The sequence below is a fragment of the Exophiala xenobiotica genome (genome assembly GCF_000835505.1).
Source record: "Exophiala xenobiotica strain CBS 118157 unplaced genomic scaffold supercont1.1, whole genome shotgun sequence".
NCBI classification, from domain to species: domain Eukaryota; kingdom Fungi; phylum Ascomycota; class Eurotiomycetes; order Chaetothyriales; family Herpotrichiellaceae; genus Exophiala; species Exophiala xenobiotica.
This window is the reverse complement of record NW_013562494.1, coordinates 4075802-4101066: the sequence shown is the minus strand read 5'-3', so window position 1 is coordinate 4101066 and position 25265 is coordinate 4075802. Positions and strand designations below refer to the sequence as shown.

Sequence of the window (25265 nt, the reverse complement as noted above, 5' to 3'; positions counted from 1 at the left end):
TACCACATTCCATCACCAGCAGCACCCTCATGCCCGTGATCGTTATGGTATTGCCCCATCTCGCCATCTCCGTAAGACTCGTCATGTTGATCATCGTAGACACCTCCACCATAGTCGTCCTGTTCACCCAACTCGTCCTCGTCTTCACCCAGATCCAGGTGAATGCCACACCAACTCCCGCGCATCGGGTCGCCATAGTTTGGTGGCCAGGAGATCACGGTAACATCGGTGGTGGCTCCACTCAGAGTTTGAACATCTCGCAAAACACCTTCTTATTCATGACTCAAGAGTTGCAAGCTGCTGGGTTTCGTCTCGATCCTGGAACGATCCGCGCCTTCACCGACGTCAAGATCGGCGAAAGACAGGAGCTCCAAAACTCATACTCGGCAACAACTTATGGCGCCTTGGGCGGTCGCAAATTCAGAGAACCACTTCCGATACATACTATCTCCCGCATGGCTCGAATGTGGGAGGAATACACTCTGCTCAGTGAGGAAGGAATACAACAGCTTCTGACACCCATCTTCAATCCACCGGAGGCTCAAGCCAGCCAACAAGGGGGATATGTCTGGACTACAAAACAAAGCAGACACACTGTTAGAGAATGGGCAGGACCGAATGGAGATGGGAACGACGGGCTGAAGCCCGTTAGTGCATTGACATCGCAGGATGAGTCGAGGGAGGGCCAGGGACCTTTGACTGGCTTCGCTGGTCAGGGAAGGACAATTGGTCAGGATCCCGAACAGGATGATAACATCACAACCATCGGACCAAATGTGCCCCATGAGGATTCGCACGCGCCTACTCAATTGCACCATTAAGGATTTCGAAGACAAAGATACCGCAGTTGACGGCGTCGGAGGAGTATTGGGGATGACCTTGTCTATGTAGATGAAACTCGTATCTGATACTTTACAAGCTCGTACAACCTCACACAAAATCCTTCCAACCCGTTTCTGGCCCCTATAGGAGCTAGAAAATCCCGTTGACTTGACTCCGGGGCTCAGTAGATGCCACGTTCGGATCTCCACCCATGAGCGCACAGCATTCAGATCAGATTTGGACTTGTCTCCTCCGCGGTTAAATAGCAAGATGCTTCCTCAATTTCCCATCCAGCTTTAATTGGCAGCATGAAGCTTTCACCAAGGGCCAACTGCATGATCAATTGTATAACATCTACCTGAGTTGGACCTGGCCCGGTAGACATTAATGACAGTACAAGTCAGTCGGGATCAAGTGACAAAATAGATGCGACCGAAACCTCCAAAGTGTCCATCCATCCATCTTTGTGCTCTACGTACAACAACACTGTCAAAGTATGCGTCACGCCATCCACCGCGTCGTCGAAACCGGAAGCTTCCTAGCGCTTCTTACCCTACCTAAAATACCCTTCACCTCTGCTCGATGGATCACCCGTACATTTGGTGTTGCGAATAATGCCCATCATCTGGCTGGTACTGGTACTGATCCTGATCCTGACCGTGATGGTGACCGTGCCCGAGGCCGCCGTGATCATAACCAAAGCCAGTGCCAGTGCCGCTACCGTCGTCATATTGCCCTTCACCACCATGGCCTCCATATCCGTCGGCTCCAGGCATGTCATGTCCTTGACCGCCGTATCCGTGGGATGGATAATCGGGATCATAGCCATGGTCGTTGTCGGGATCATAGTCATTACCGTCCTCTTGACCATTCTCGTAACCTTCTCCTTCTTCGTAGCCCATGTTATTATTATTCCCATCGTCATCATCATAGCCAACACCCTATCCACCACCACCGTCTTCTTCTTGTCCCTGTCCCTCTCCGTCATCGTCGTCGTTCCCATCCTCACCACAACCACCCTCATCTCCTTGATCACTCTCAGGCGGAGGATGGTAATGCGCATATCTATGCATCCTCCGCATACACTCGCCGCCCTCCCAGTCCTCCGCATGCCCCATGAACGTGCCCTTCTCCGCGTGTCCAAAATCGTCCAACATCCTCATCAAACCGGGATTTTCAGGCTGAACCTGATGCATCTGGTGCAGAAGTCGGGCCAATTGGTTCGTCGCAGCATATAGAGCCGAGTTGGCCTCTCTATCAGAGCCTGCTTTGTTTTGGATTTTGGTTAGAGCGTCAGGATCTTGTCTTTGTTCGAGCCTCGGTTGTGATAAAAGTCATGGGGCGTGTGCGTTGGACTGGATCTGGATCTGGGTGGTTGTGTGTGTGTGACTGCGTGTGACACTGCGGTGTAGTAGTACTGACCTTGCATGGAATGCGCCTGCTCGTAATCATCGTGTGCGTCTTGGATGCGGAGGGCGATGCGGACCGCCTCTAGGTTGATGTCGTGCTCGGAGAACATGGTTTTCTAACTCCTTAGGAGCAAAGCACGGGGGTTTGCCCACGGTAGTGGTAATGAGATGAGACGAAGATGAAGATGAGGATAAAGATAAGGTGAATGCTGCTGATAATCAAGTAAAGAGCGTTCGTGCTCGGACCGGAACAAGATTCGTCTTTGGATAGGGGTGAAAGAGAGAGAGACAACGAGCCCCAATGCAGTAGATTCTTGATGCAACAGAACAGGGCGGCAACAAATGAGTTAAGGCCCCGGGGTTGCTTTTGTGCCTGCAAACTCGAACTTGTCCAGCGCTGCTAGAGGAGTCACATCCACCAGCCTCGACATGTTTCGCCCTTCGGCGCTGCAGGTTCACTGCTATACATAGCCCCTGTCCTGGACCACCACCCTGAACAACGAGAATACAAGCGTCCAGCCTTCAACAGGGACAGCGTGAGTGACGGTCCCTGAAATGCCTACATTGGGGACCTGTATCCGAGCGGGGAGGGGGCGATTCTGGCTCGGATTAAGATCTGGGTCCTTCTTAGTCCTTCAATGCCGATGTCACGCCTCATAGAAAGTATGTCAGGTAGTACTCGTAGCCGCCTGATAAGCTTTTGACGTCTATATTAGAATTAGTATACGTAGTATCCGTATTGCAGTGTTGATCCGCCGAGCCACCCAAATTCTACGTAACAGGTTAGTACCGGGGTCTGGATCGACCCCATCGCGAATGAACTAACTTACCATAGTCCGGAGTATTTGGTTCGAGAACAGCGCCGGGCGCTTGCTAAGTCACTGCTGAGTCAGGTAGGTAAGGTACTGCACTGCCCGTAAGCTGTTACGTACCGTATCATACTGGACTCTCTTCGTAAGGTAGATATTCTTGCATCTCGTAGATTTGAACTCAGTTGAGCCAATCCCTGTTTGGGCGGCCATAAAGGGGCTAGAATAAGGGCCATCATGGTCCCAAAGAAGACACAGCCGGCCAGGCACTCTGCTTGAGGCATGAGGCGCCGAGTCGAGGCAAAAAAAGGTGATACCTGGTCAGGAAGAGTGGAAGAATTGAAGAAATGAAGAGTTCGGGGTTGAGCAAGACACGGGACAACGTTTTTCCAAAATATACCACGAGCGCTGATGGTTTGTAGGAACGGTCAGATCCTTACAATTGGGAAGGGCCGGAATGTTTATACTTGTGTGTAATTGCCTAACTATAGACTCGCAAAGATCGATGCACCCTCATCAGCTCACAACCGCGGGTATCTGCATCGCGCCTTCTTACCTCCCAGCATCGCCAACGCCAATGAAGGGATACTTATGCATGATGTCCCATTCGCAGGATGAGGATGGATCGTCCAACCTAGACCCGCTACTGCAAATCCACCCATTATAGGCTCACTCCCCAACATGCTTGTGTACCACAGGGCAGACTGCGTCCTTTGAGGCAGTTTGAAGACTTGGATGTTCTTGCACTTTTCCTTTATGATGGCCCAGAGTAGCATTCGTTACGGGGCAGACATCGCCCTCCTTGGCATTTGTAGTAGAAGGATGGTTGGGAGGTAGTACGCTGGAGACGCTGCCAACCACGGGACAAATGGCCTCGTCCATAGCCTGCTGTTCGGGGCGTGAGACGATCTTTGATAGTGCAGGGCAAGCCTCAGCATTCGAGAGGTCTCCTGTGGTATCGAAGATGCCAGGGTGCTTGTGGAGGTTGTGATGGTGATCGGTCGTGGCCTTCGTAACTGGGCAGACGAGACCAGGCTGGTTGGCGTCGAAATCGGGATGTTTAGGTGGGAGGACAGTGTTGGTCGTACCAACGATAGGGCAGACTTCAGCCATGATGGTGATATGTCTGGAGCAAACGATCAGGAGATTTAGAAGTGGTAATGCGACGTCGCTTTAAGGCTTGAGGTGCAGATGAAGAGGTCAAGAGTAGTTTGTACACCAGTAGGCGAGCCCGAAGATGCTGGAAGAAGAAGAGCGTGAAGAGCACAGGCGTTGAGGGCGTGTCAGGTGGCAGCCAGGTTCCTGGACCTAGTCGCAACTATTGGCTGAGCAATGAAACAATCAGCCTTGTCAATCAATGACGTAGCCAAGCATTTCCCCGCATTCCCAAAGCGGAATGACTATTGCCCAATTAGAGACCCGATGTTGATAATCACGGTGCTTGGGATCTTAATGGTCACGTGATGGATTACGGTAAGTAAGGCAAGAACTTAGTCGTGGTAGTCCCAGGTCACAACACACTTCAGGGAGTACACATTAGGTGCTAGTAGCAGTAGCATAAGAATTGGATAGACATTTCCCCTCAGCCAAATCGGGCCTTCACAGCCGGTCCAAGAAGACATTTGTAAGCATTCAAACCTTCACCACTCTGGCCACACCTGCTGGAACATCGACAATCTTCATCAGCTCCGAGTCTTTCGCTGGTAACCTGCCGCCGCGGACATTGACTTGTAGGGAGGGCGCAAGTAACATGGGTTCACTAAGGCTGCTGTCCCTCTCCGATCTCCACTGAACAAAATCCTTCATATCAGTTCCCATTCTGACGTGCTTGTTTTCGCGCCGTTGCGTTTCGACCGTCGTGAATGGCACTGCTTTCTTCCCATCCACATACTGATCGGCAGGAAGATCCCGGCTATCAGGCGGGTAATCGTGGCCAGTGTAGAGCCTGTAGTGTTCTGGAAATGAAAGGAGCTTCTGCATTGAGTGGTAGAGTTGCATAGCTGACCCGCCGGGGAAGTCGCACCGAGCAGACCCGACATCAGGGTTGAAGATGGAATCTCCCGTAAAAACATTGGAGCCGATGATGTATCCTATATGGTCAGGGGTATGTCCAGGTAGATGGATGACCTTGGCTTCGATGGTACCGATAGGGAAGGTATCATCGTCTGCGAATGTGCAATCGAATGCGGCTTCAAGGTCCGACTTGGGGATGTTGTACATCTTGGATATTGTCTCTTGAACCATCCGAATCCGTTCTCCAATGCAGACCTGTGGCCGAGCAGAATCAGGCTGTCGTTCTGCAAGCACATTCTGTAGATAACGCGAAGCAGTCAGATGGTCAGCGTGGGCATGTGTCTCGAGGATTCGTGAAACTGTGTAGCCACATTGTGCAACCAGATCCAAGATCTTATCGGCCGACTGCGTGGCGATTTTACCAGTTGCTTTGTCATAGTCGAGTACTGGGTCGATGATCACGGCCTCCTTTGTCGTCTCATCGGCAACCACATACTGCCACGTGCCTGTGACGGGTTCAAACAAAGTATGTACCTTTGGCTCCATAGTGATATGCCGAACGGTACTCGCTGGACGTCTGTGTGGTGTGTTCACTTTGAGCAAGTGGGCAGGATGTCGCTGGGACCTGTGAGCAGACTTAGAAAAAAACTATGTTGGGTCTGGTATGTTGATATTCACCTCGAACTCGCCTCCTTGGCCACCAGATTACTGAATGGCCGACTGCCTAGGGATCGCCGAGTACGCAAAGCTGAGATCGGGCTTTGGAGGCTGGAGCCCGAGTAACCCCTGTACAAATGCTCGATGGAAACTTGCAGTCTTCGGACACTTCTGCCGTTCTTGGAACTTGCTGCCATTCTCGACAAGAAGTAGCTCGTATGTTGAGGTCAAGTCTTGGTGTCGGTGAGTTGAAATGAGACATTTATCTTCGCTGTGTGAGAACTCCCCGAGCTTCCCGGTGCCATCCCGCCCAACGCCCAATTTGGCAATTCGGGCTCTATCATCTCGCGCAAAGGAGGTCACACGCGCTGGGAGGGTTCGTGTTGGAGGAAGGAGGATACGATGGTCTCGGGTCAGAGAACGTGTCACAGCATGCTTACCGTACTGTTCCAGCAGGCTGGTATTGTTGTCAGATGATGAGGACAACTATCGAGCCATCTGTAGTGTGCAGTCGGGGTTCATGGACAACACGGAGGAGTGTAGGGCATCCTGATTGGGAACAGTAGAAAGAACCTCACATCTTGACGCGTCCAGATCCTGATGCATCCTAGAGATCTTTTGGTGTTTTGCTGCGAAGAGATTTTGCTGCGTAGAGATGGTGGAAGGAATGAAGGTGGCCGGGGAAATTATGCTATGGGGCTGATGATAGCCGTACCACCGCACCCAGCCAGGCACCTACCGATAAGACAGACCGTCCTCCGTATGCGGGCAAAGTGTGGAATTACATGTAGCATGGTATGACAATCTACAGAGATTCTGACCGAAAGCGCTTTTCTCGACAATGCAAGTCCTTCCTCCCGGATCATTCTGAGCTCGACAAACAACCATGTCTGTCACCGATGTAACGCTCAAGGCCAAATATCCGGCCAAAGCTCACTGTCGCCGGGTCGCCAAATATCTCACCGACGCAGGCTTCCCACACGATGGAGTCATCTACCTGGAAGCCCAGAAGACCCGAATGGTTGAGGACGACGACCAGGCCATGCACTTCCGGCAACGAAGATACTTCTTTTACCTCTCCGGCTGCAAATTACCAGATGCCTATCTCACATACAACATTCCGCAAGACCAGTTAACCCTATTCATCCCTCCAATCGACCCGGACAGTGTCATATGGGCAGGACTGCCAGAGTCTAAAGAGGAGGCATACAGGAAATACGACGTTGACCATGTCCTATACTCGGACGAAGTCAATGCCGCGTCGGCAGCATATGGTCCTTCAGGCTCGACGACGGTCTACGCAATCCCCGAACAAGTCTCCGAGCACATCACATTCCTTCCATTCGCGGCGACTCAATTCTCATGTCTAAGGGATGCAATCGACGAATGTCGCGTCGTCAAGGACAGTTATGAAGTTGCCCTGATCAGAAAAGCCAACGAAATCTCCACCCTAGCACACATCGAGGCTGCCAAAGTGGTACAAAAGGCCACAAACGAGCAAGAACTCTACGGTGCTTTCGTCGGAACCTGCATCTCGCATGGGGCGCACGAGCAAGCCTATCATTCTATCTGCGCCTCCGGCACCAGCTGTTCCACATTACACTACGTGCGCAACGATCAGCCCCTCCGAGAGCGCCTGAACATCTTACTTGACGCTGGCGCAGAATACGAATGTTATTGCGCCGATATTACCCGAACATTCCCCATCACGGGCACCTTCACCCACGAGTCAAAGACCATCTATGACATTGTCGACGAGATGCAGCAATCATGCTTCAAGATGCTGCGTGCGAACATAAGGTGGGAAGATGTCCACGAGAACGCCCACTGGGTAGCGATCCGAGGCTTGAAGAAAGCTGGGATTCTGGTCGGCGATGAGCAGGAAATCTTTGAGAAACGCGTCAGCGTGGCCTTCTTCCCACATGGTCTGGGCCACTACCTAGGCATGGACACACATGATACAGGCGGCCATGCGGATTACGATGATCCGGACACCATGTTCAAATATCTACGTGTGCGGGGCGAGGTTCCTGCCGGTGCTGTCATTACTGTTGAGCCAGGCATATATTTCTGCAAGTTCATCCTGGATCCTGTTCTGGAAGATCCCCAATTGAGCAAGTATATCGACAGGGAAGTGCTCGACAGGTATTGGACGGTGGGAGGTGTCAGAATTGAGGACGACGTGCATATCACGCAGGACGGATATGAGAATTTGACGGATACGCCGAAGTTATGATGAGGTGAAAGGAAGGCATGAATCCTGCATCTCGAGCGTCAAGCATCCCCATTGGCATCGAGTGCGACTGGATACCAACACACATGGCGCTCAACAGTGTGTGGTCACCGACGTCCCTCACAGACTTTGTTTCCGCAGGAATCACTCTCTGTATGCTCTACCATCATGTGCTCGTTTACCTCTTTTGCATTGTTGGCATATGTTGATATTGCATCCAGACGCGCCGATTCAATAGTGTGTATATCTACTGCAGTGTCTGCGTTGTCCATCACTCTGGCCAAAAGCGCTTGATAACACGGTTTGAGAGTGGGTTGGTCAACAACCTGGCGACGGAGACACGATGTGTTGCTCTATTCATAGGTTTGACAATGATTGGGCATCATGCAAGTCATTGACGACCAGGGTGCTTCTTCATCACACCAATCATTGTCTGCTTAAGCGCCCAGTCTCGATTCCTTCCATCTCGATTTAAGTAAGTGATTTTCGGGGCCTCAAATTGGCACCGTCTGACCGAGGCATGCTCTGACAGACAGTGCCTCTGTCGTGCGGTTCGTGGGTTCCAGGTGAGATTGTGCTCTATTCGTGTCTGTAAGACGAAAATAAACCTTGTCAGACAATGCCATTTATCTTCTCCACAGTCTGCAAGGGCGTCTCTTCTCTACGCGCCCGGCTGAGTCCTGCCATCCATCTCACTGGCCTATCTCGTTGCATCCTCATCCTCCTCTGCATCCCAGCTACACACTCTCTCCATGTGGCCAACCCGATGCTCGGTCGATATGCGGCCGGATGGTCAAATGCCTCTCCACCTGCTGCCGTCTCTAAATATTGCCATCCCCAACTCGCCTTTGCGCCTTTTGATGCTTCTCTTTCTTCACGCAAGCAAGCCTTGTCAATTTGGTTGTGCGGTAGCAAGAGCTATTCTTGAAAAGTTTTTCTGTTTACGACTCTAATCACTCTGCAAAGAATAGTGTCTGGTACACTATTGATCTGAATCCGAAGAAACTGCCTAATTCTGTTCATATCAAAGGACGGGTAGCATTTACGAGCTGTGCTCTTCTTGCTACTGTTCTTCACGCCAACACCACTCTTTGCAGCCTTTGTTCTCGGACAGCAAAAGGTCTTTTTCATCAATATCTTTCAAGAGAACCATCATCGTTGCTGGTCAACGGTTATTCTTCCCGATAATAGCTCTTACGGTTAATACACCTGCCGCACACCAATCCTTGCTGTGCCGCTCCAACAACTTGTTTCTATTTCAAGCATCATTGGGTTGTTGTCGACATTATTCTGCGCCCTGTTTACTTTTCTTCGACATCCTCGGTCGATTGGGCCCAATCAAGCGAAAGAAGCATCAGCATTGCTCCTGGAGAGTAGTGTTTAACTCGGTTGTCAGCCATCCCTGCAAGAACGCTGTGCCGCACGTTGCTGCAGCGTAGCCCAACCCGATCAGGTATCATCATACCAACAGGGCTGTTACGCTCAAAACGATTCAGACACTACATCAACCCTCGAGCCTTCTTCGCTTTGGCATCAAGCATCATTGTCTCATTACCATACCACGTTGTGTTGACACGATTGCCGGTCAATCCGATCAACACTAACTCAGAAGCATCTTTCTCAAACCTTCCTAGATATCCTCAACATCACCTTGACATATCTGTCGGGGAAGCTCTGCCGATATCAGACCTTACTGCCCATCCGGCAATCACCTCACACGTGGATATCGAACTTGTTGCTTGATCAGCCCTTATCGACCATAATCAACCTAATATTTAGTTAATTGTCACGAAGCATTTGCAGCATCATTGCCATTGGTATATATAATCTGGACCACGAAGCCACGAGTACAGCTCTTCAGCACGCTAACGAAACATCTTACGCATTGTCACGAATCAGAAGTCCATACGACAGAGACTTTCCTATCTATTTGTATGATCCAACCTCACTATTGCCTTCCCCTAGTCAGCCTGCTAACATGACTATGCCAGGCATTACATAATATTGAACCACTTCAATCAGGCAATCTTGCAAGGCAAGCCAACATGTCGCCACCAGCAGTTCAGCTCTCTTTTACTCTCCGCACTTCTCCCAATGTCCGTACTGTCCACCTTCTCGGTTCGTGGGACAATTACAAATCCCAGCTTCCTCTGTCGCTGGTCAAGGACGCTTCCGCGAAACCAGGATCCTGGAAAGGGACATTCCGCTTCCAAGGGGCCAATGCCCTCAAACTCGGCTCACGCTATTGGTATTACTATGTCGTGGACGGATACCATGTGTCTCACGATCCAGCCAAGGAATTCGTCACGGAAAAAACTACAGGTCGGAAGCTCAATGTCATCGATGTGCCTTCTGGTGACAAAGACAAGGATAGCGCCAAAGCTCAACGACCCTCCGTGACCACCACCAATCTCCCAGGCAATCGTCACAGCCGGGACGTTCCCCAGGGTCGGGCTTTGAGTCCAGGGAAGATACAACACCCCAAGCCAAGCAAACCTTACGCATCTCGTCCATTGCGTGAAGCCGATTACGACGATTCGCCGGTGGATGATCTCGAGGAACGCTTTGCCGGATACCGCATCGCCGATCCCAGCTCGGCGTCGCCATCTGAGCTTTCGGATGATAGCTCTTCCAGCGGCACTGCGTTCTCGCGGTCGTCTCCATCCAGCATGTCCAGTGTCAGCGACCGCAGCTGTCGTTGTGAACGGTATGGGGTCACGCGGTCTGGTCAGCGTGTGAAACTTGATTGCGGAGGCAAACGCTGTGGAGCCTGGAGTTCCAGCTCATCTGAATGCGAGTCTTCGACGGGCAGTGAAGCGGAGTCAAGTGAAGATGAGAGGTACCGAAAGGCTCGTGCACGAGCTGAGGCGGAAAAGAGAGCAGCAGCAGCAGCCCCAGCCGCCAAGGGAAGAAGTGGCGGTGATGAGAGAAGGAGGACTGTTGTTGTTGAGAAGAGACGGAGATGAGCAAAGTCTGGACTGCTGGTGGGACGGAAGGAAGAGAATGGGGTTGCATGTGTCGGAGGAGACGAGGAGAAATCCTTCTTCCGCGCAAGGCAATGAACACATGACAATAAAACGTCGGCCCGAGTCTCCATCAGACAGGGCAAATGCCAAGGACAACAAGAGAAGATGAACCGTCCGATACGAGTCAGATAACGTCAAGATGCCCTTGGTTGAGAAGTGACTCGGACCTGCGTCGCTTTGCGGAGAGGGTGGCATAGGCAGAAGATGCGAGACGAGAGTATACCGATGGAAACGCGGAATGGGAGCGCTCTGAGAGAGCGAGGTGAGTGCCGGTGAGTGGCCATGTTGGTGCAGGTTCAGTGACTGAATGAGCACATTCTAGGGGAGAGAAGCTTGATGGTGTCTGAGGCACATGCTTGGACCGGCAGAACTATGCTCGGCGCCCACGTCAACACCAAGCATGAGGTCAGAATGGTCGAGGCAAGAGATCAGCAGAAGACGACAAGGAGAATGGAGAGGAGATGGGAGGATGATGAAGAAGAAGAAGCAGAGGTGGTCAATGATGTCCATGGGAGCTTGGTGCATCGTCCGTGCTGGCCTTGCTCGTCCACAACTCACTCACTGGCTTATGTTCATTATCCGGCCAGCTTGAGCAAAGGCAAGAAGCCGGGCACCAAGAGGTAACATACTTGTCACAGTCAATAAGATCCCCCCATGCTTGCATCAACAGACATCTCCTGGACTGACGTAGGTGGTCTATGTCCACCATTTCCGGATGATCGTCCGGACTTCTTCGTTCTCGCTTCTGTTTTTTAGGGGGTAACGAACTGCCGTCCCTGTCGGCGAGATACATCATACGGAGTACTAACTAGGCCTTTTTCATCGGTGCCACTAACCGAGCTCCGAGATCCTTTACCCAGGATCGACCAAGGAAGATCATTACTTCGTGTTTGTCATAAATCTGGATTTAGCTATACATTGCTACGCAAGTCGTTTCCATTCCGGTCCGTTTGGACCCCATCATCTCGAGCCCGGGTCATGATACTTTTCATCTACCTTCAAAGACAAACTCCTCCGACTTCCCTCGCTGCTGCGGGTTGTCTCTCAAGCAACAATTTACTCCGCGTCTGGCATCTTCAGCACATATCGTCCAGCGATCTGGCCTGCGTGCATCATTTCGTACACCTTGGGAAGATCCTTCAACTCGACCGTCTTGAAAGGCACCTTGATCAGGCCACGGGCGAAGAAGTCCAAAGCCTCCTCGCTGTCTTGTCTATTGCCGACATATGAGGCTTGGATTCTGATCATCTTCAACACCGACTCGAAGACTGGTGCTCTGATGTAGGCCTTGGCGGGCAGACCGATGACAACGACGGTGCCTCGGGGGCGGACGTATTCGGCGGCTTGCTGGAACGGCTTCTCGCTGACAGCGACGAGGATGACGGCGTGAGGGCCAAGACCATCCTTGGTGGCGGCCTTGACATCCTTGATCACGTCGCTGGACTTGGCGAAGTCGATGAAAGTCTGGTTGGTTTAAAAAGTGGTAATCAGTATAATGCGGTCTTTCTCTCTCTTACTCGTGGGGCAGATAACTCACGTTGGATCCCATCTGTTTGCAGAGCTCCTTCTTGTCATCGCCAGTATCGATGGCAATGGTGTGCAGGCCCATAGCTTTGGCGTATTGTTGTGCAAGCGAGCCCAACCCGCCACCGGCACCGACGATGGCGACTGTCTGGCCTGGTCGGGCCCCCGACTCTTTCAATCCCTTGTAGACGGTGATACCGGCGCAGAGGACCGGGGAGATCTCGTCGAGAGGAACACCTTCGGGGATGTGGGCCACGTGCCGTGCGGAGGCGATGCAGTATTGCTGAAAGGAACCGTCGACGGTGTAGCCGGACAGCTTGGGGGTGAGGCAGAGGGGTTCGTCGGATTGCTGGCAGAATGTGCAGGACAGGCAGGAGTCGTTGAGCCACTTGACACCAACGGCCGCGCCGATCTTGCAGATTTCGTCGGTGACGAGCTCACCACGAGCCACGACGATACCGGCACCCTCGTGGCCACCGACGAGCGGTAGCTTGGTGGGGATGGGCCAGTCGCCGTTGACTGCGTGGAGATCGGTGTGGCAGACGCCAGAGTATTTGATGTTGACGAGGACTTCCTCGGGACCCGGTTTGGCGACTGGGATCTTCTTGTATTGCAGAGGACCGCCGGTCTTTTCGATGACCTGAGCCCATTGCTCGGTGGGGATCTTGGGGGCAGACATGATGGAGTTTCGGTCTGAGAGAGTGTTTGTATGTGTGTTCAAATGGGAAGTCTAACAAAGGAAGTGAGTGTCAAGGTAGATTGTTCTTTTGAAGGTGGGCCTGGGGGAGGATGATGATGTGAGCAGCAACGGCGGGCAAATATCTGTCCTTATGTAGACGGGCAGTGAAGGACTAGAACCCCTCTCATGATCCGTTTGACCCACGGCTTGCAAGAGACTGAGGCCTCAGGATGAGCGGAAACCCCTCAATGGACGAGCCCTCACCATGCCCAGTGTCCATTGAGTCTTGGGGACGTGGAAGGGTATCCAGTGGACCGTGGGTGGTCAGGGCAAGCCAATCAGTTGAGCTGCACGGATGGTTTCAATGTCACATCTCATGACGGGTATAAGGAGACCTTTCTTTACTTGGATAGATAACCTTTGAGGTAGTGAATGGGCCCGGGATTCAGCCGTGGACGAACGGGTTTCATGGGCATCGGGGACTGGAACAGGACGAATGGACGCAGCTAGGTCACGCACTTCTCCAGCTCTTGTCCCAGCATTGTACTGTACCAGGATGAAGTTGCAACAGAATGGAGCAAAGGGAAGTATGTTTTGGAGGGGTACATTTGCCCAGAGCCCATCTTACGAGGCAATAACACCAACACCCAGGAAAAACCGGGGCAGGATGGAAGCTGGTCATGAGCTTCAGGACGACCGTGAACGACTCGGACCACGCCGCAAGATCCATCCATCTCGGTGCTCGGAACCCGACTCGAGGCCAGCCGAACGACTGTGCCGCACATCAACCTCTTGGGAGCCGACGGATCAAGACTTTCAGAATGGACCAGAGGATGGTCAGTGGAAGTCTACCAATAATAATGGGCCAAAGGGACGAAAGGCTTCTCTACAAAGGGCCACAGGGCAGGGCGATGCGGGGATCGTTGTACAGCCAGAACAGCTTGATTCTCGTATTGAGCAGGGATCAGTACATCCTTTCCCCGCTAAATGCCATCATTGGCGATGATCTTGGTTTTTGTTTTTTGTTTACAGAGTGGCATGACAGTGGGGGACAACGAGAGAATTGTCCCTCAAGCCCGGGGCGATGATATCCTCTAAATCTGGATGAAAACTCCCCAGGTCGACGACTATCGTGGCCCAGATGCGTCTCTCTACCAGACACATTTCCTCTACGATTGCTCTTCGGCGACTTGCGCTGATAAGACACGCGCCGACCAGCCTCACCCTTCTCGACGCGTCGACATTGAGACATGTCAACGGCAACTGGCCCAGGCGAAGACTATCATACGATGATGATTTCTCAGCTTGGTGTCCAGGTGCCAAAACGAAATGTTGAATCACGCGTCGAGACATTTGAGAAGCGGGCATCCGCTCAAGCCGGAAATGGGCTCAAAGCCAGCAGATTTTTGGTGGCCAGAACCGACGGCGACGTGCGAGATTATGCGAACGTGGTCTGACCTGTGAACACGCAAGATCTGGCTGACTGTGATATTATGCCTGTTGATGACGATGCAACGAGCAGAAAAGAATTTTCACGAGTCTCCCGTTATCATCCAATCGATCGCACATGCCTCGAACAAATCCCTACCGAGAATCCTGATGCTCGTGAGCAAGAGGGCAAAAACTAGACAATCGAAGACAAAAGGGACTCGAAAAGGTGGGTGAATCTGAAGAAGCGAAGATGAGACTGGGAACGGTCTGGTCTTGGATCTAGGCTCCTTTGCAGAAGCTTATAGGCTCGAGAACATCTTCAAAAGCTGATTGAGCCTCGGAGAGCTTCGCAACGTGAACCGAGCTCAGCAGTGGTGAGAAAATGACCGATGTTCAGCGGCATGATGGCGGCCAAAGCCAACAGAAGCCAACAGCCAGCACGTTTTATCGGGCCAGAATTGGACCGTCCAACTCAAGCGAGCACATATTGCATAGGTACCAGACCCGATCTCTTGGACTGGTGGGCATCAAAACGTGGGCTCTGGCTCCCCTGAATCGCCCACTTTTAGCCTGACCTGCAACTCTCGAGCCTCTGCGCAGGACCGTGTCGTCTGCCGCTTGTGACTGCATATCCCCTTGTTGTCTCCCGGTATCAAAAACTGCTTCTCACAAGATTGCGCAGACTAAAAGCTATTGACAAGCCCGAGCTCGAATTCTCTAACTCTTACGGGTGCTGACACGAGATCCTGCTGATGAGATGAACCTCCAGTAGTGGGGGATAACTAAGTTAAGTACCCGATAGGTATGTGAGCGGAGCATCGAGGCGACATGAATACTGTGTGCACGTTGAACACGGACTCTGCACAGTGAAGATACAAGCGCAATGCCTCGGTGATATTGCACGGAATCCGGTAGTATACGATGAGCTTGATGAGGTCTTGTTTTTCATACCGAACAACCAATGTGTATGTGGCCAGGCAGAGGTATACACAGTACGGAGTACTACCGGTACTAGTTACTGTACGGGCTCGGATTGAAGAGTGGCGGGGATGTCGGGTGTGCGCAGGCACAATCGTCCCCGCAATCTTGCCAGGGCAGTGGGCGCAGTGGGCAGCACAATGCCGCCCAATGGCCCCGCATCCACCAACCATCAGATCTTCAGCTTCGGGTTGCGCTCCTGGACGTCTTCCAGGTGCGTTCTCCGAAGTGGTGCGCCTCGATTTATTTTATTGCCTTGTCCACTTGCCGGGGCACGCTTCTCCCCGCCCTTTCCAGTGCTCAAGTATTAAACAGAACGAGATAGAGCAACCTCAATCTCACGGCTGCAGTCTCAATCCTATCGAAGCAATACATCTTCCGTCACTATGGCTTCCAACGGTGCCAACGGTAATAAATCCTCTTCACCGGCCTTCGATTCCTCCTCTACTATTCCATTATGGCTCGACGGCAAGGAAGTCAAGCTCTCTTCCACATTTGACGTGGTTTCCCCCGTTGACCACAAGACCCTCTACAAATGCTCCGCGGCAGTCGAAGAGGACGCTCTGAAAGCCGTCGCAGCAGCAGAAAAAGCATTCAAGTCATGGTCGCAGACCAAACCCAGCTTTCGGCGAGACATTTTCCTCCGAGCGGCAGAAGAGTTCAAAAAGAGGAAGGACGAACAAAAACACTATTGTTCCACCGAGACTGGCGCAGCCGAGTCCATGTTCGCATTCGAGCACAACCTAGCCTACGAGGCCTGTCTGAGTGTCGCAGGCCTTATCCAGCCGGCCAGCACATCCTCAATGCCCGTGGTCGCCGAGGAAGGGGCCAGCGCCATGGTCCTCAAGGAGCCATTCGGCGTCGTCCTGGGTATTGCGCCCTGGAACGCCCCGAATGTGCTCGGCCTGCGCGCCTTCCTGCAGCCGTTGGCTATGTACGTCCCCTACACATCACCCCAACTGTGACCGGACACTAACAAAACCAGGGGCAACACCGTCGTGCTCAAGGGCCCTGAAGCCGCACCAGCGACTTACTGGGCTCTCGCGTCGATCTTCCACAATGCCGGCCTTCCAGCAGGCTGTCTGAACACGATCTACCACCGCCCCGGTCCTGATGCGGCGAAAGTTACCTCGGCGCTGATCTCGCACCCGGCGATAAAGAAGATCAACTTCACCGGCTCCACGGCCGTTGGGTCCATCGTCGCCAGCCAGGCCGGCAAACTCCTCAAGCCGTGCGTCATGGAACTCGGCGGCAAAGCGCCCAGCATCGTCTGTGAAGATGCAAACATTCAGACCGCCGCTCTGAAGTGCGCACTGGGCGCGTTCTTGCATGCCGGACAGATCTGCATGGCGACCGAGCGGATCATGGTCAACGCGAAAATCGCAGATGAGTTCAAGGCTGCGCTCAAGGGCACAATGGACCAGGTGTTCGGCGAGCAGGGCATGGGGGTGCCACAGCTCGTCACGGCCGCGCCGGTCGAAAAGAACAAGAAACTGCTCGCGGATGCAGTGAGTAAAGGCGCCAAGCCGGTTTATGGAGACCCAGATCACCACGAACCTTCAAAGACCAAGATGCGCCCCGTCATCATCGAGGGCGTCCAGCCGCACATGGATATATACCATACCGAGTCGTTTGGGCCGACGGTGAGCTTGTACGTGGTCGATTCGGACGAGGAGGCCATCGCCATCGCGAATGATACCGACTATGGCCTTTCCAGTGCCGTCTTCACCGAGGATTTGAGACGAGGACTCAAAATCGCCAGGCAGATTGAAAGTGGTGCTGTGCATATCAACAACATGACGGTGCATGATGAGGCGGCGCTCCCGCATGGAGGTGTGAAGAAGTCTGGCTTCGGCCGGTTTAACGGTCTACCTGGCCTTGACGAGTGGGTGAGGACAAAGGTCATTACGTGGAAGGATTAAATATGTAAATACGTATGTACGGAGTATCTATCCTCCTGACTCAAATTAGTACGCCATCATTGAGCACGAAAATGAATACTCACGTCATATGGAGCGAAAAAGATGGGACGAGTCACTTCATAAGCGTGCGAGTATCTTCATGGTCAGATAGGATATGATACTCTATGAAACTTGTCGTCCATCAAGGACAAAAAAGGACTATACAAACAGACGTCCTCTCGAGAACATGCGGGTAAACTCATCTCGGCAATCTAGACCTTTGCTGCAGCCAGCCTGGTTATTCAAAACCATTCCTTCGCCAGCCACCGGTTGAAGAATTCCAAACTTGCCTCGGGCTGGTCGAGGGGCACCATGTGGCCACCGGCATGGAGCCTCATGAAGGTGAAATTGCCATGGGATTTGACTTCTCCGATTTTGCGACCGTTGCCGTCGAGGCGCAGATCCTTCATCGAGGCCGAAGCGAACTTCTTGTGATCGGGGTACTCCAAGGCCTCACTCCAGGCCTTGTTACCGAGCCAGTTGCAGATGAAGTCGGCGTCACCAGCGTAGATGAGGACGGGCATCTTCTCGATCAAGTCAGGCACCAAACGGTGGTAAGGCTTCATCCAGTCGCCTTGGAACAGGAAGTTGCGGTTGATATCGAAGTTGCATGAATCGTAGCCGTCGACTTCGACGCCGAGGGCCTTCATGACGGTCTTGTCGTTGAGCCATTTGCTGATCCATCCGAGTTCGGGGTAGCACAGGTTGCTGCTGTCCTTGCACTTGCCGCGGACGTCGTAGACGTTCTGGCCGGTTCGTTGGTAGGGGGCTAGCAGTGCGTTGTTACAGTAAATGCTGGCTGGGACGCATGACCAGACACTCTCGCTGTCGTAGCAGTTCTGGATCAGGGACAGGCAGCGAGGAAGAGCATTGTCCATGGCCTGGCATGATTGCTCATCGAGGACAGCAGGCCATCCACCTTCGCCACAGGCCATTGGTCGGTAGTATTCGTATTGAGTCAACCCATCGGTGAGACCGTTGCCAATCAAGAGTGACTTGAGGTTGATGTTCTTCTTTTTGTGTGACATGATTTCAGCTGCGAAGACGGGGATGTAGTGTCCAGCGTACGACTCTCCGGCGATATGGAAATCTTGGTGGGCATATTCGGGGAACTGCTCGAAGAAGAGAGTGAGCAGGGCGTAGACATCCTTGCCAGCAGCCACGGTGTCGGAGACACTGGAGCTTGAGTAGGAATAGCCAACATTAACGGGCTGATCCAAGAAGATGACGCTGGCATTGTCGTTCCATGAGTATGGGTTCGAGACGAGCTGGATCTTCTCGTTGATGCGTGACGGACCGAGCTCGAGAAAGAGACCGGTCAAAGACGAGCAGCCAGGACCGCCGTTGAGCCATAGCACGACCGGGTCGTTCTTGGGATCATTTCTGGACTCGAAGAACCAGTAGAATAGATGCTTGTCATTCTCGTTGTCATCCAGGTAGCCAGAATATTGTTTGACAGTGTCTACGCCCAATGAGCTGGGATCGACTGACTTGACTCGGAGATCATATGTGTCAAGCTGGCCGTCAATCCGTCGCTCTTGTTCGCCATCTGCGTTCTGAACCCAGACCTTCTGAACGTCGGCGCCTCGGACGATATGGTCCCATTCGTGGTCGGGACGGCGGGTGTGTTTCTTGGGCAGGGAGAAGAAGCTGGCTTTGCTCATGTCTTCTGGGTAGAGGGCTGCGACGTCGTCCCAGACGGCGGCCGCTTCAGCAGTGAGGCCCTTGAGAGCATCCTTGAGATGATGGAGCTGGTTGTCGAAGGCATCCTTGGCTGCGGCAGGGAAGGACTTGGGGAGTTGTAGCGGCTGTTGGGCCGGAGCGACGGCAGCGGAGGCAACACCCACCAGAAGAGCAGTGGTAAGAGATTTCATGATGAAGGCTACCCTGATGCTATCGATGAAGGGTACGGAGTAATAAGCAGAGATATGGGACGGGATAGACAGCGACTCGGAACGTAACGAAGCAGCCTGGCGAGAGTCTTGGTTGCTGGACGACCAGCCCCATTACTGACCTCATCGGGTTTCATATATTGCCAATGTCTGACGCACGGTGCCAGACTGTTCCATTCTGGCGATTTGCACTACATGCTAGTATGTGAAAAAGAAACCCCGTAACACAATCTGTCTGTGAGGGACCAGAAGCTCATATTATAGCGCATGATACCACAATGCGCTCATACTTGGTCTGAAAGAGCCGTGCGGTTCACTGTCTTGCCAGAGAGAAATCGGGCAGTGATTGTACTCAGCGTCAGACAGCCGATTATTGTGCGAGCCCTGAGTGGTCCTGATAAGAAACCGACACGTGAGCATCTATCTAACACTAGTCCTATCATGTCTTAGCTCGATTTTTGTCGCCAAGACTGCACTTTGAATTTTCGACATTCGCAGCCAAACTCGAAGAGAAACTGCGCCCATCGCATTTTGTTCGTCAACATCGTCAAAAGAGAGACTCGCCCATCATGTGTAAGTTCGTCCTCGATACCGAGTTCAGCGCGCAAATTGCTCTTCACTGAGCCCACCGCTTTGTCACGAATTTGTAGGGCAACCGCTAACTTTTGTGAACAGCTCTCGTCAGCGGAGAGAAGTCGAACTGTAAGATCCAAGGAGCCGAACCCTGAAGATGCGAGTATTGACATACAGTACAGTCCAGTTCATCCTTCGTCTTCTCAACACCAACGTCGATGGCAAACAGAAGATCATGTACGCCCTGACCCGGATCAAGGGTGTCGGTCGCCGCTACTCCAACTTGGTCTGCAAGAAAGCCGATGTCGACTTGAACAAGCGGTATGGACACTATTTGGCCTAAAGGGGGTTCAAAAGAGATAGCTGATTGGAATTCCTAGTGCCGGTGAAATCACTACCGAAGAACTCGAACGAATTGTCACCATCATCCAAAACCCTACTCAATACAAGATTCCCGAATGGTTCCTCAACAGACAACGCGACATTGTCGATGGCAAGAACTACCAGGTGCTGGCCAACAGTATGGAAAGCAAGCTGCGTGAGGATTTGGAGCGTCTGAAGAAGATCCGAGCCCACCGTGGTCTGCGACACTACTGGGGTCTCCGTGTCAGAGGTCAACACTCCAAGACTACTGGCAGAAGAGGTCGTACCGTCGGTGTCAGCAAGAAGAAGGGTTAAACGACTGCTGTCACGTGGTGTTTTTGCGGTGGTGGTTGGGTGTTGATCAAGGACATTCGGCAGAGCATTGCAAAATCTGCAGTGGACAAAAACAGATGGCATGGCTGGGGTTTCTCAGTTCGTGCGACAATATCACAAATACTCGTGGAAGTTCAATGGTTAGTGGGCTTCTTTGAGCAAATGCATGGCATCACTTGAATTGATCGCTCCGGGTTTCTGTTTGTCTCTGCTGTGAGTGGACATTTGCTTCCGTCTTCGTACTTTGTACTCCCGCCGCTATGTTCAAGTTCGTGGCGCACGTTTATTTGTCACACAAGTGACATACCGCTGGCGTTGCGCTTGGTTACCATGGCTGGATCGCGACTGCCATATCTCAACGTTCGAGGCTCAGGAAGGCTGTCGAACAGCACACTTCGCTTCTGCTAATAGGCCTTACTCCTCTGTGTAGACCTCCTGGCAATATGCCCAAAGGCAGCTGGGAATCGCTTGACGAAGTCACTGGCAGGACTTCAGCCACTCGCAGCGATTATTGGGCAGGAGTCCACTGGTGCATTTTGTTCCAACCTCCGCCATGTCCTACGCAGAAAAAGCTTCCATGGAAACCCAGAAGCGATCTTGTTCCGATACTCTCACAAGCAATGCAGGGAACTCAGCCTTCTGGGGGCTCTTTCGGGCTTCGGTCACGCCATGCAATCGACCAACTCCACCATGGCCTTGTTGCGAATTTTGAGGTCATCGACCTGGAATTCCATGCATCGGATGCAACATTCAACTGCCCAAACAAGCCAAATATCACACCCAGCACCAAAATCCAAGCCTTGGTATTGGTCCCGGCAGCAAATGTTGTCTCTCTCTTCTGCCTTCTCCCGTCGTGTAACACTGGTTTATTTCTGGCAGCCTTCTTGAATTCTTCCGAACACCTGGCACGGCTTCCAATCCCCATGTTCCTCCAGCCAGACCAGATAAGCGGTGGGCTGGGGTGGCATCATATGCAAATGTATGTAAGGGGCACACCACTCAGTCTTGATCTTGCTTCCCTTGTCCGTGCGAATCATCTGAGATCTGTTGATGTCTCGACCGCAGTGTCTCAGCTGAACCTTGTCTTGGTGTATTCTGGAAAGAAAATTGTTCGATGCCATGTCGAACAAAGAGGCTTTTTCGTCTTGGCCACGGGTCGCACCTTGAATGTTTGTCTAGCAACGTCACTAATGGGAAAAACATGCATTTGCAACGCTTGCAGCTCATGTGGAATGATTGCTGGGCTCAAGCAAGTGCACAGCAAACTGATTTGGCGAAAGGACAGATATAAAGTCCCAGCAGCTCACAGCTGGAACTTCTGGCTATCAATCTCATCCTTAAGACTTACTGCCACTACTGACCCCAGACACCAGTCCAACTCTATCAATTTCCCATCTGTACAGCTTCTCTTGCGCCTGCCACAATCTTGTATTGAACTCACCTCACCTCAACATCATGCATTACCTCAGCTCACTTTTACTCCCCATCGCCCTCTTCTTCTCGTCTCTCACTTCAGCATTCTCCGGCGACTTCGAGCTTAGCGACATAACCGTCTCATCCCCTTGCCAAGCAGACCCCAAGTCTACAGCAAGCACTTACATCGAATGTAAGCCGCCTTACTCCGTTTCCACATGGAACATGAACCGTTGCTAACTAGGACCAGTCAACTTCTTTGACCAAGACACACCCGAAGTTGGCTCTACACATTGCTGTGTTGAATGGGCAGTCGGCCAGCAACCTCCCACCACATGGACGAATACTTGCGACAACTCCACCTTCGGTGTGCTTGTCCAGTCGTGGAATGGTGTTGACAACATGTCTCTCCAACTGAGTCATCAATACATTGATAACAGGTACGCTCATCCCTTGCTATTAAAGTCAAAGAGACGCTGGCCTCGTCAATATCCATGGGAGCATAGCATGTATTGGTGAAGCGTACAACTAACCCCATGTGCGCAGTGTCGGCCAATACCCGTACAACGTCCTTACCAAATTCTCCAAGTTCAGCCTCGCCTACCCGTCCACTCAATACTACGACTGCGACGTGTCCAAAGCTGAATGCCAGAGTTCTGCTGTGATCATTGCGCTTGTCACGCAAGCGGTGGCTTGATTCTACCCAAGAAGTGCCAAGCGGCGGTACCCGCTGGAGCCAGAGCTTTACGAAGAGATGCTATGACGACGACACTGACAAGGGGCGGAAACATAATAAGGAATGAAAGCACGAGCTTGATTCAAATACTCTTTCAATGTAATGTCGGATGAGAAGGATGTCGGAGCAAAGTGATGCGACGTGCAGTATGAGCGAGGCCGAAGATTAATGTGTTTCCTGATGGAATAGAGCAGTCGATAGTTGTTAGAGATTATTGAGTTACTGAAGCACGGAAAATAGATAAAAGCATATTACTTGCTAGTCCAGGCAGGGGAGCTGGAGGTTGATAGCATATTACTTTGTACTGTCCATTCACATCTTGCTCTCCCTCATTCGGATTGCATTACCCCTTCTCGTTTCCACCTGACTTTCTGGACCGTCGCTATCTGCTCTCTGCTCGATGGAAAGCTCGTCAAACTTCTTCAAGGTGTCAAGCTTAGCTTGCGTCACTTTAGGAGCACCAATCTCCACACACCGCCACCCGTCTTCGTTGATCCATCCATCTTCATTATGCCTCTGATGCCTCTTTCTCACCCTTGCCCATCTCCACACCGCCACCCGTCTTTCCTTGCTCCATCCATCTTGATTACGCCTCTTTCTCGGCCTTGCCCATCTCCAGGTCTGTTCTCGGCCAGAAGTGACTAAGGTCCCCGACAGGGAGGTTGATAGCCATGCGCATTTCCGCGGCCATCATGACAAAACACATGTACCAACCCAGGCAACCGACAATGAACAAGAGAGCGCCGCCGGTCTGTTAGGCATTCTTTGTCAGCTCAGGATTGATTATTTTATTCCATTCCATTTCATTTCAGTTGTTGCCCTCTTGCCCGGAGGGATCATTGGAGTTTGCGAAAACGGGGGGTTCGGGGAGTCCCGAAGAAGAAAGAAGAAAGAAAGGGAAAAAAAAAGGGAAACGTACCACTTGCAAGGTATGCGCGGTTTCGTAGTCGCCCTTGCTGACCTTCCAGTAGGCGCCGCTGAGGACCCAGGCGCCGAGGGTGACGAAGAGGAAGATGGAGGCAAAGATGACGTTCGTCTTGAGCGTGAAGATGAAGTACGTGAACAGCGCGAACCCCCAGACGATCAGGTACAAGGCGATGACGGCGTTGTACTCTTTGCTCGCGGCGCCGACGACGGCGTTGGTGCCACTGGTCGAGTACGGGGCCGCGAGGCCGAGCGTGGGGAGTTGCAGCATGCCGAAGCTCAGCCAAAACACCGCGAAGAGGCCGCAGACCATCATGGAGAAGAAATTGCCCATGATCCATTCGAAAATGACGGTGAGGATCAGAAGCACGGGGCCGACGAAGAAGAAGATTCCACTGGAGGTGTGGGTATTGCAGGTTAGCTCACTTCAGGGCTTGTGGTTTGCCTTTCTGCTTTTTGTTTTTTCCTTCCTAACCAGGGCCATGCAGGTGGGAGGTGTGAGGATACCACTTACACGACTGGGCTGAGTCCTTCTGCACCTCCCCATCCCATCATAACCATGGCGAAGGTCATGGTCGATATGACGAAGCTGGTTCGTGTTAATATCGGGTCTCTACACGCGGACACTATTCTGGAGGGCGGGCCCAGCTCACCCGACAAAGCCCAGAGGCGTTGGATTGGCGAAGCGCTTGATATTATCCCCGGCATGAGGCACTTTAGGAGTAAGGTAGAGCTGTCAAAGGGTTTAGTTCTTTTGCCTTCTAGGTGTTTTGAGCCATAGTTTTGCGCACCTTCTCGAACAGCTCAGGGCTAATGGAGATTGCACCGGCAGAGACAGTGTGAGACAAGGGTGGCTTTTCCTCAATGAGATCGCGGTCTGGGGGACTGGATGCCGACATTTTGGAACAGTAGTATCAGAGCTTCGTACGTTGACGTCGCTGGGGATACGCGTTTGCAGAATGCAGAGACACGAAGAGCCTGGCGAGACAGAACCATGCGCGTCAAGGTCAGGCCATGCTTGTCCTCTTATTCCCATTCCACCCACAAACCGGCCCTTGCACACCACCAGAGAGCTAGCAACGTGGGGCTTGTGCTCAAGCACGCGAGGTGTAGCTTCCCCATGCGAATGGCAATCTTCAAGGGACATTCATTGGCAAACGCAAGCAGGGTGTGCATGAGACGTACTCGGTCAAAAAAGTAGTCCCTTTCAAAGGATTTCGGCTGATTGCTGAAGTCGCGTGGTTCGATGGACCAGGATCACCTGGGGCTAGGACATTCCGGATGAGCTCCCTCGGAGCCAAGACAGCGGTGTATACGAATGGGATCCGGAAATATGGAGGCAGTGGCCAGAAGCCAGAACGTCAGTGGACTGAAGAGTCATTGCCATGCACGTTGTCATGCCTCGATTCGATCTACCGGGCATGGTGGCTTGCACAGCTGGAACAACCCCGCAAGCACCTGGCAGATGAATGCCAGTGAGAGGAAGCGT

The 25265-nt window shown here is 52.3% G+C and overlaps 13 protein-coding genes across 14 annotated transcripts; 6 read left to right on the top strand and 7 right to left on the bottom strand.

The window, feature by feature from the left end:
• Positions 1–83: 83 nt before the first annotated feature.
• On the top strand, positions 84–821 carry PV05_01602 (uncharacterized protein; the record flags this gene model as incomplete). The annotated part of the gene is made up of 2 exons (XM_013466613.1): positions 84–647; positions 717–821. 2 exons carry the CDS (start codon positions 84–86, stop codon positions 819–821), a joined length of 669 nt encoding a protein of 222 aa, XP_013322067.1.
• A 588-nt stretch (positions 822–1409) lies between these two features.
• On the bottom strand, positions 1410–1724 carry PV05_01601 (uncharacterized protein; the record flags this gene model as incomplete). Its single annotated transcript, XM_013466612.1, has 1 exon — positions 1410–1724. One exon carries the CDS (start codon positions 1722–1724, stop codon positions 1410–1412), a length of 315 nt encoding a protein of 104 aa, XP_013322066.1.
• Positions 1725–1763: 39 nt separating this feature from the next.
• PV05_01600 (uncharacterized protein) lies at positions 1764–2519 on the bottom strand (the record flags this gene model as incomplete). Its single annotated transcript, XM_013466611.1, has 2 exons — positions 2245–2519; positions 1764–2086 (listed from the first exon to the last, which is right to left on the bottom strand). The coding sequence occupies exons 1-2, from the start codon at positions 2339–2341 to the stop codon at positions 1764–1766; spliced, it is 420 nt and encodes a 139-aa protein (XP_013322065.1). The 5' UTR covers positions 2342–2519.
• Positions 2520–3467: 948 nt separating this feature from the next.
• Positions 3468–4339, bottom strand: PV05_01599 (uncharacterized protein). The gene has a single exon (XM_013466610.1). The coding sequence runs from the start codon at positions 4151–4153 to the stop codon at positions 3710–3712; it is 444 nt and encodes a 147-aa protein (XP_013322064.1). The 5' UTR covers positions 4154–4339; the 3' UTR covers positions 3468–3709.
• Positions 4340–4546: 207 nt separating this feature from the next.
• Positions 4547–6356, bottom strand: PV05_01598 (uncharacterized protein). Its single transcript, XM_013466609.1, has 2 exons — positions 5732–6356; positions 4547–5678 (listed from the first exon to the last, which is right to left on the bottom strand). The coding sequence occupies exons 1-2, from the start codon at positions 5905–5907 to the stop codon at positions 4673–4675; spliced, it is 1182 nt and encodes a 393-aa protein (XP_013322063.1). The 5' UTR covers positions 5908–6356; the 3' UTR covers positions 4547–4672.
• A 78-nt stretch (positions 6357–6434) lies between these two features.
• PV05_01597 (uncharacterized protein) lies at positions 6435–8391 on the top strand. Its single transcript, XM_013466608.1, has one exon. The coding sequence runs from the start codon at positions 6597–6599 to the stop codon at positions 7944–7946; it is 1350 nt and encodes a 449-aa protein (XP_013322062.1). The 5' UTR covers positions 6435–6596; the 3' UTR covers positions 7947–8391.
• A 243-nt stretch (positions 8392–8634) lies between these two features.
• Positions 8635–11650, top strand: PV05_01596. 2 transcript variants are annotated; one of them, XM_013466606.1, is made up of 3 exons: positions 8635–9875; positions 9935–11241; positions 11292–11650. In XM_013466606.1, exon 2 carries the CDS (start codon positions 9989–9991, stop codon positions 10907–10909), a length of 921 nt encoding a protein of 306 aa, XP_013322060.1. In that variant the 5' UTR covers positions 8635–9875; positions 9935–9988; the 3' UTR covers positions 10910–11241; positions 11292–11650. The 2 variants fall into 2 exon arrangements, with proteins under 2 accessions (XP_013322060.1, XP_013322061.1); XM_013466607.1 differs by having other exon boundaries at positions 9935–11650.
• Positions 11651–11848: 198 nt separating this feature from the next.
• Positions 11849–13495, bottom strand: PV05_01595 (alcohol dehydrogenase 1). Its single transcript, XM_013466605.1, has 2 exons — positions 12507–13495; positions 11849–12433 (listed from the first exon to the last, which is right to left on the bottom strand). Exons 1-2 carry the CDS (start codon positions 13170–13172, stop codon positions 12026–12028), a joined length of 1074 nt encoding a protein of 357 aa, XP_013322059.1. The 5' UTR covers positions 13173–13495; the 3' UTR covers positions 11849–12025.
• A 484-nt stretch (positions 13496–13979) lies between these two features.
• On the top strand, positions 13980–17712 carry PV05_01594 (uncharacterized protein). Its single transcript, XM_013466604.1, has 2 exons — positions 13980–16515; positions 16567–17712. Exons 1-2 carry the CDS (start codon positions 15968–15970, stop codon positions 17501–17503), a joined length of 1485 nt encoding a protein of 494 aa, XP_013322058.1. The 5' UTR covers positions 13980–15967; the 3' UTR covers positions 17504–17712.
• On the bottom strand, positions 17636–19524 carry PV05_01593 (uncharacterized protein). The gene has a single exon (XM_013466603.1). The coding sequence runs from the start codon at positions 19414–19416 to the stop codon at positions 17785–17787; it is 1632 nt and encodes a 543-aa protein (XP_013322057.1). The 5' UTR covers positions 19417–19524; the 3' UTR covers positions 17636–17784.
• A 275-nt stretch (positions 19525–19799) lies between these two features.
• PV05_01592 (40S ribosomal protein S18) lies at positions 19800–20943 on the top strand. The gene is made up of 4 exons (XM_013466602.1): positions 19800–20007; positions 20110–20136; positions 20190–20328; positions 20388–20943. The coding sequence occupies exons 1-4, from the start codon at positions 20004–20006 to the stop codon at positions 20683–20685; spliced, it is 468 nt and encodes a 155-aa protein (XP_013322056.1). The 5' UTR covers positions 19800–20003; the 3' UTR covers positions 20686–20943.
• A 1215-nt stretch (positions 20944–22158) lies between these two features.
• On the top strand, positions 22159–22813 carry PV05_01591 (uncharacterized protein; the record flags this gene model as incomplete). Its single annotated transcript, XM_013466601.1, has 3 exons — positions 22159–22309; positions 22367–22556; positions 22663–22813. 3 exons carry the CDS (start codon positions 22159–22161, stop codon positions 22811–22813), a joined length of 492 nt encoding a protein of 163 aa, XP_013322055.1.
• Positions 22814–23197: 384 nt separating this feature from the next.
• PV05_01590 (uncharacterized protein) lies at positions 23198–24675 on the bottom strand (the record flags this gene model as incomplete). The annotated part of the gene is made up of 5 exons (XM_013466600.1): positions 23198–23603; positions 23772–24171; positions 24291–24365; positions 24430–24509; positions 24568–24675. 5 exons carry the CDS (start codon positions 24673–24675, stop codon positions 23439–23441), a joined length of 828 nt encoding a protein of 275 aa, XP_013322054.1. The 3' UTR covers positions 23198–23438.
• Between the last annotated feature and the right edge of the window lie 590 nt (positions 24676–25265).

Excerpts from the sequence above, each read along its gene's own strand:
- PV05_01599 (XM_013466610.1), bottom strand. The coding sequence starts at position 4,153 with ATGGCTGAAGTCTGCCCTATCGTTGGTACGACCAACACTGTCCTCCCA.
- PV05_01598 (XM_013466609.1), bottom strand. The coding sequence starts at position 5,907 with ATGGCAGCAAGTTCCAAGAACGGCAGAAGTGTCCGAAGACTGCAAGTT. Across the intron at positions 5,679-5,731 it reads GCCAAGGAGGCGAGTTCGAG|GTCCCAGCGACATCCTGCCC; the intron begins GTGAATATCAAC and ends GTCTGCTCACAG.
- PV05_01597 (XM_013466608.1), top strand. The coding sequence starts at position 6,597 with ATGTCTGTCACCGATGTAACGCTCAAGGCCAAATATCCGGCCAAAGCT.
- PV05_01596 (XM_013466606.1), top strand. The coding sequence starts at position 9,989 with ATGTCGCCACCAGCAGTTCAGCTCTCTTTTACTCTCCGCACTTCTCCC.
- PV05_01595 (XM_013466605.1), bottom strand. The coding sequence starts at position 13,172 with ATGTCTGCCCCCAAGATCCCCACCGAGCAATGGGCTCAGGTCATCGAA. Across the intron at positions 12,434-12,506 it reads GCAAACAGATGGGATCCAAC|ACTTTCATCGACTTCGCCAA; the intron begins GTGAGTTATCTG and ends TAAACCAACCAG.
- PV05_01594 (XM_013466604.1), top strand. The coding sequence starts at position 15,968 with ATGGCTTCCAACGGTGCCAACGGTAATAAATCCTCTTCACCGGCCTTC. Across the intron at positions 16,516-16,566 it reads TTCCTGCAGCCGTTGGCTAT|GGGCAACACCGTCGTGCTCA; the intron begins GTACGTCCCCTA and ends TAACAAAACCAG.
- PV05_01593 (XM_013466603.1), bottom strand. The coding sequence starts at position 19,416 with ATGAAATCTCTTACCACTGCTCTTCTGGTGGGTGTTGCCTCCGCTGCC.
- PV05_01592 (XM_013466602.1), top strand. Across the intron at positions 20,137-20,189 it reads CAGCGGAGAGAAGTCGAACT|TCCAGTTCATCCTTCGTCTT; the intron begins GTAAGATCCAAG and ends CATACAGTACAG. Across the intron at positions 20,329-20,387 it reads GATGTCGACTTGAACAAGCG|TGCCGGTGAAATCACTACCG; the intron begins GTATGGACACTA and ends TGGAATTCCTAG.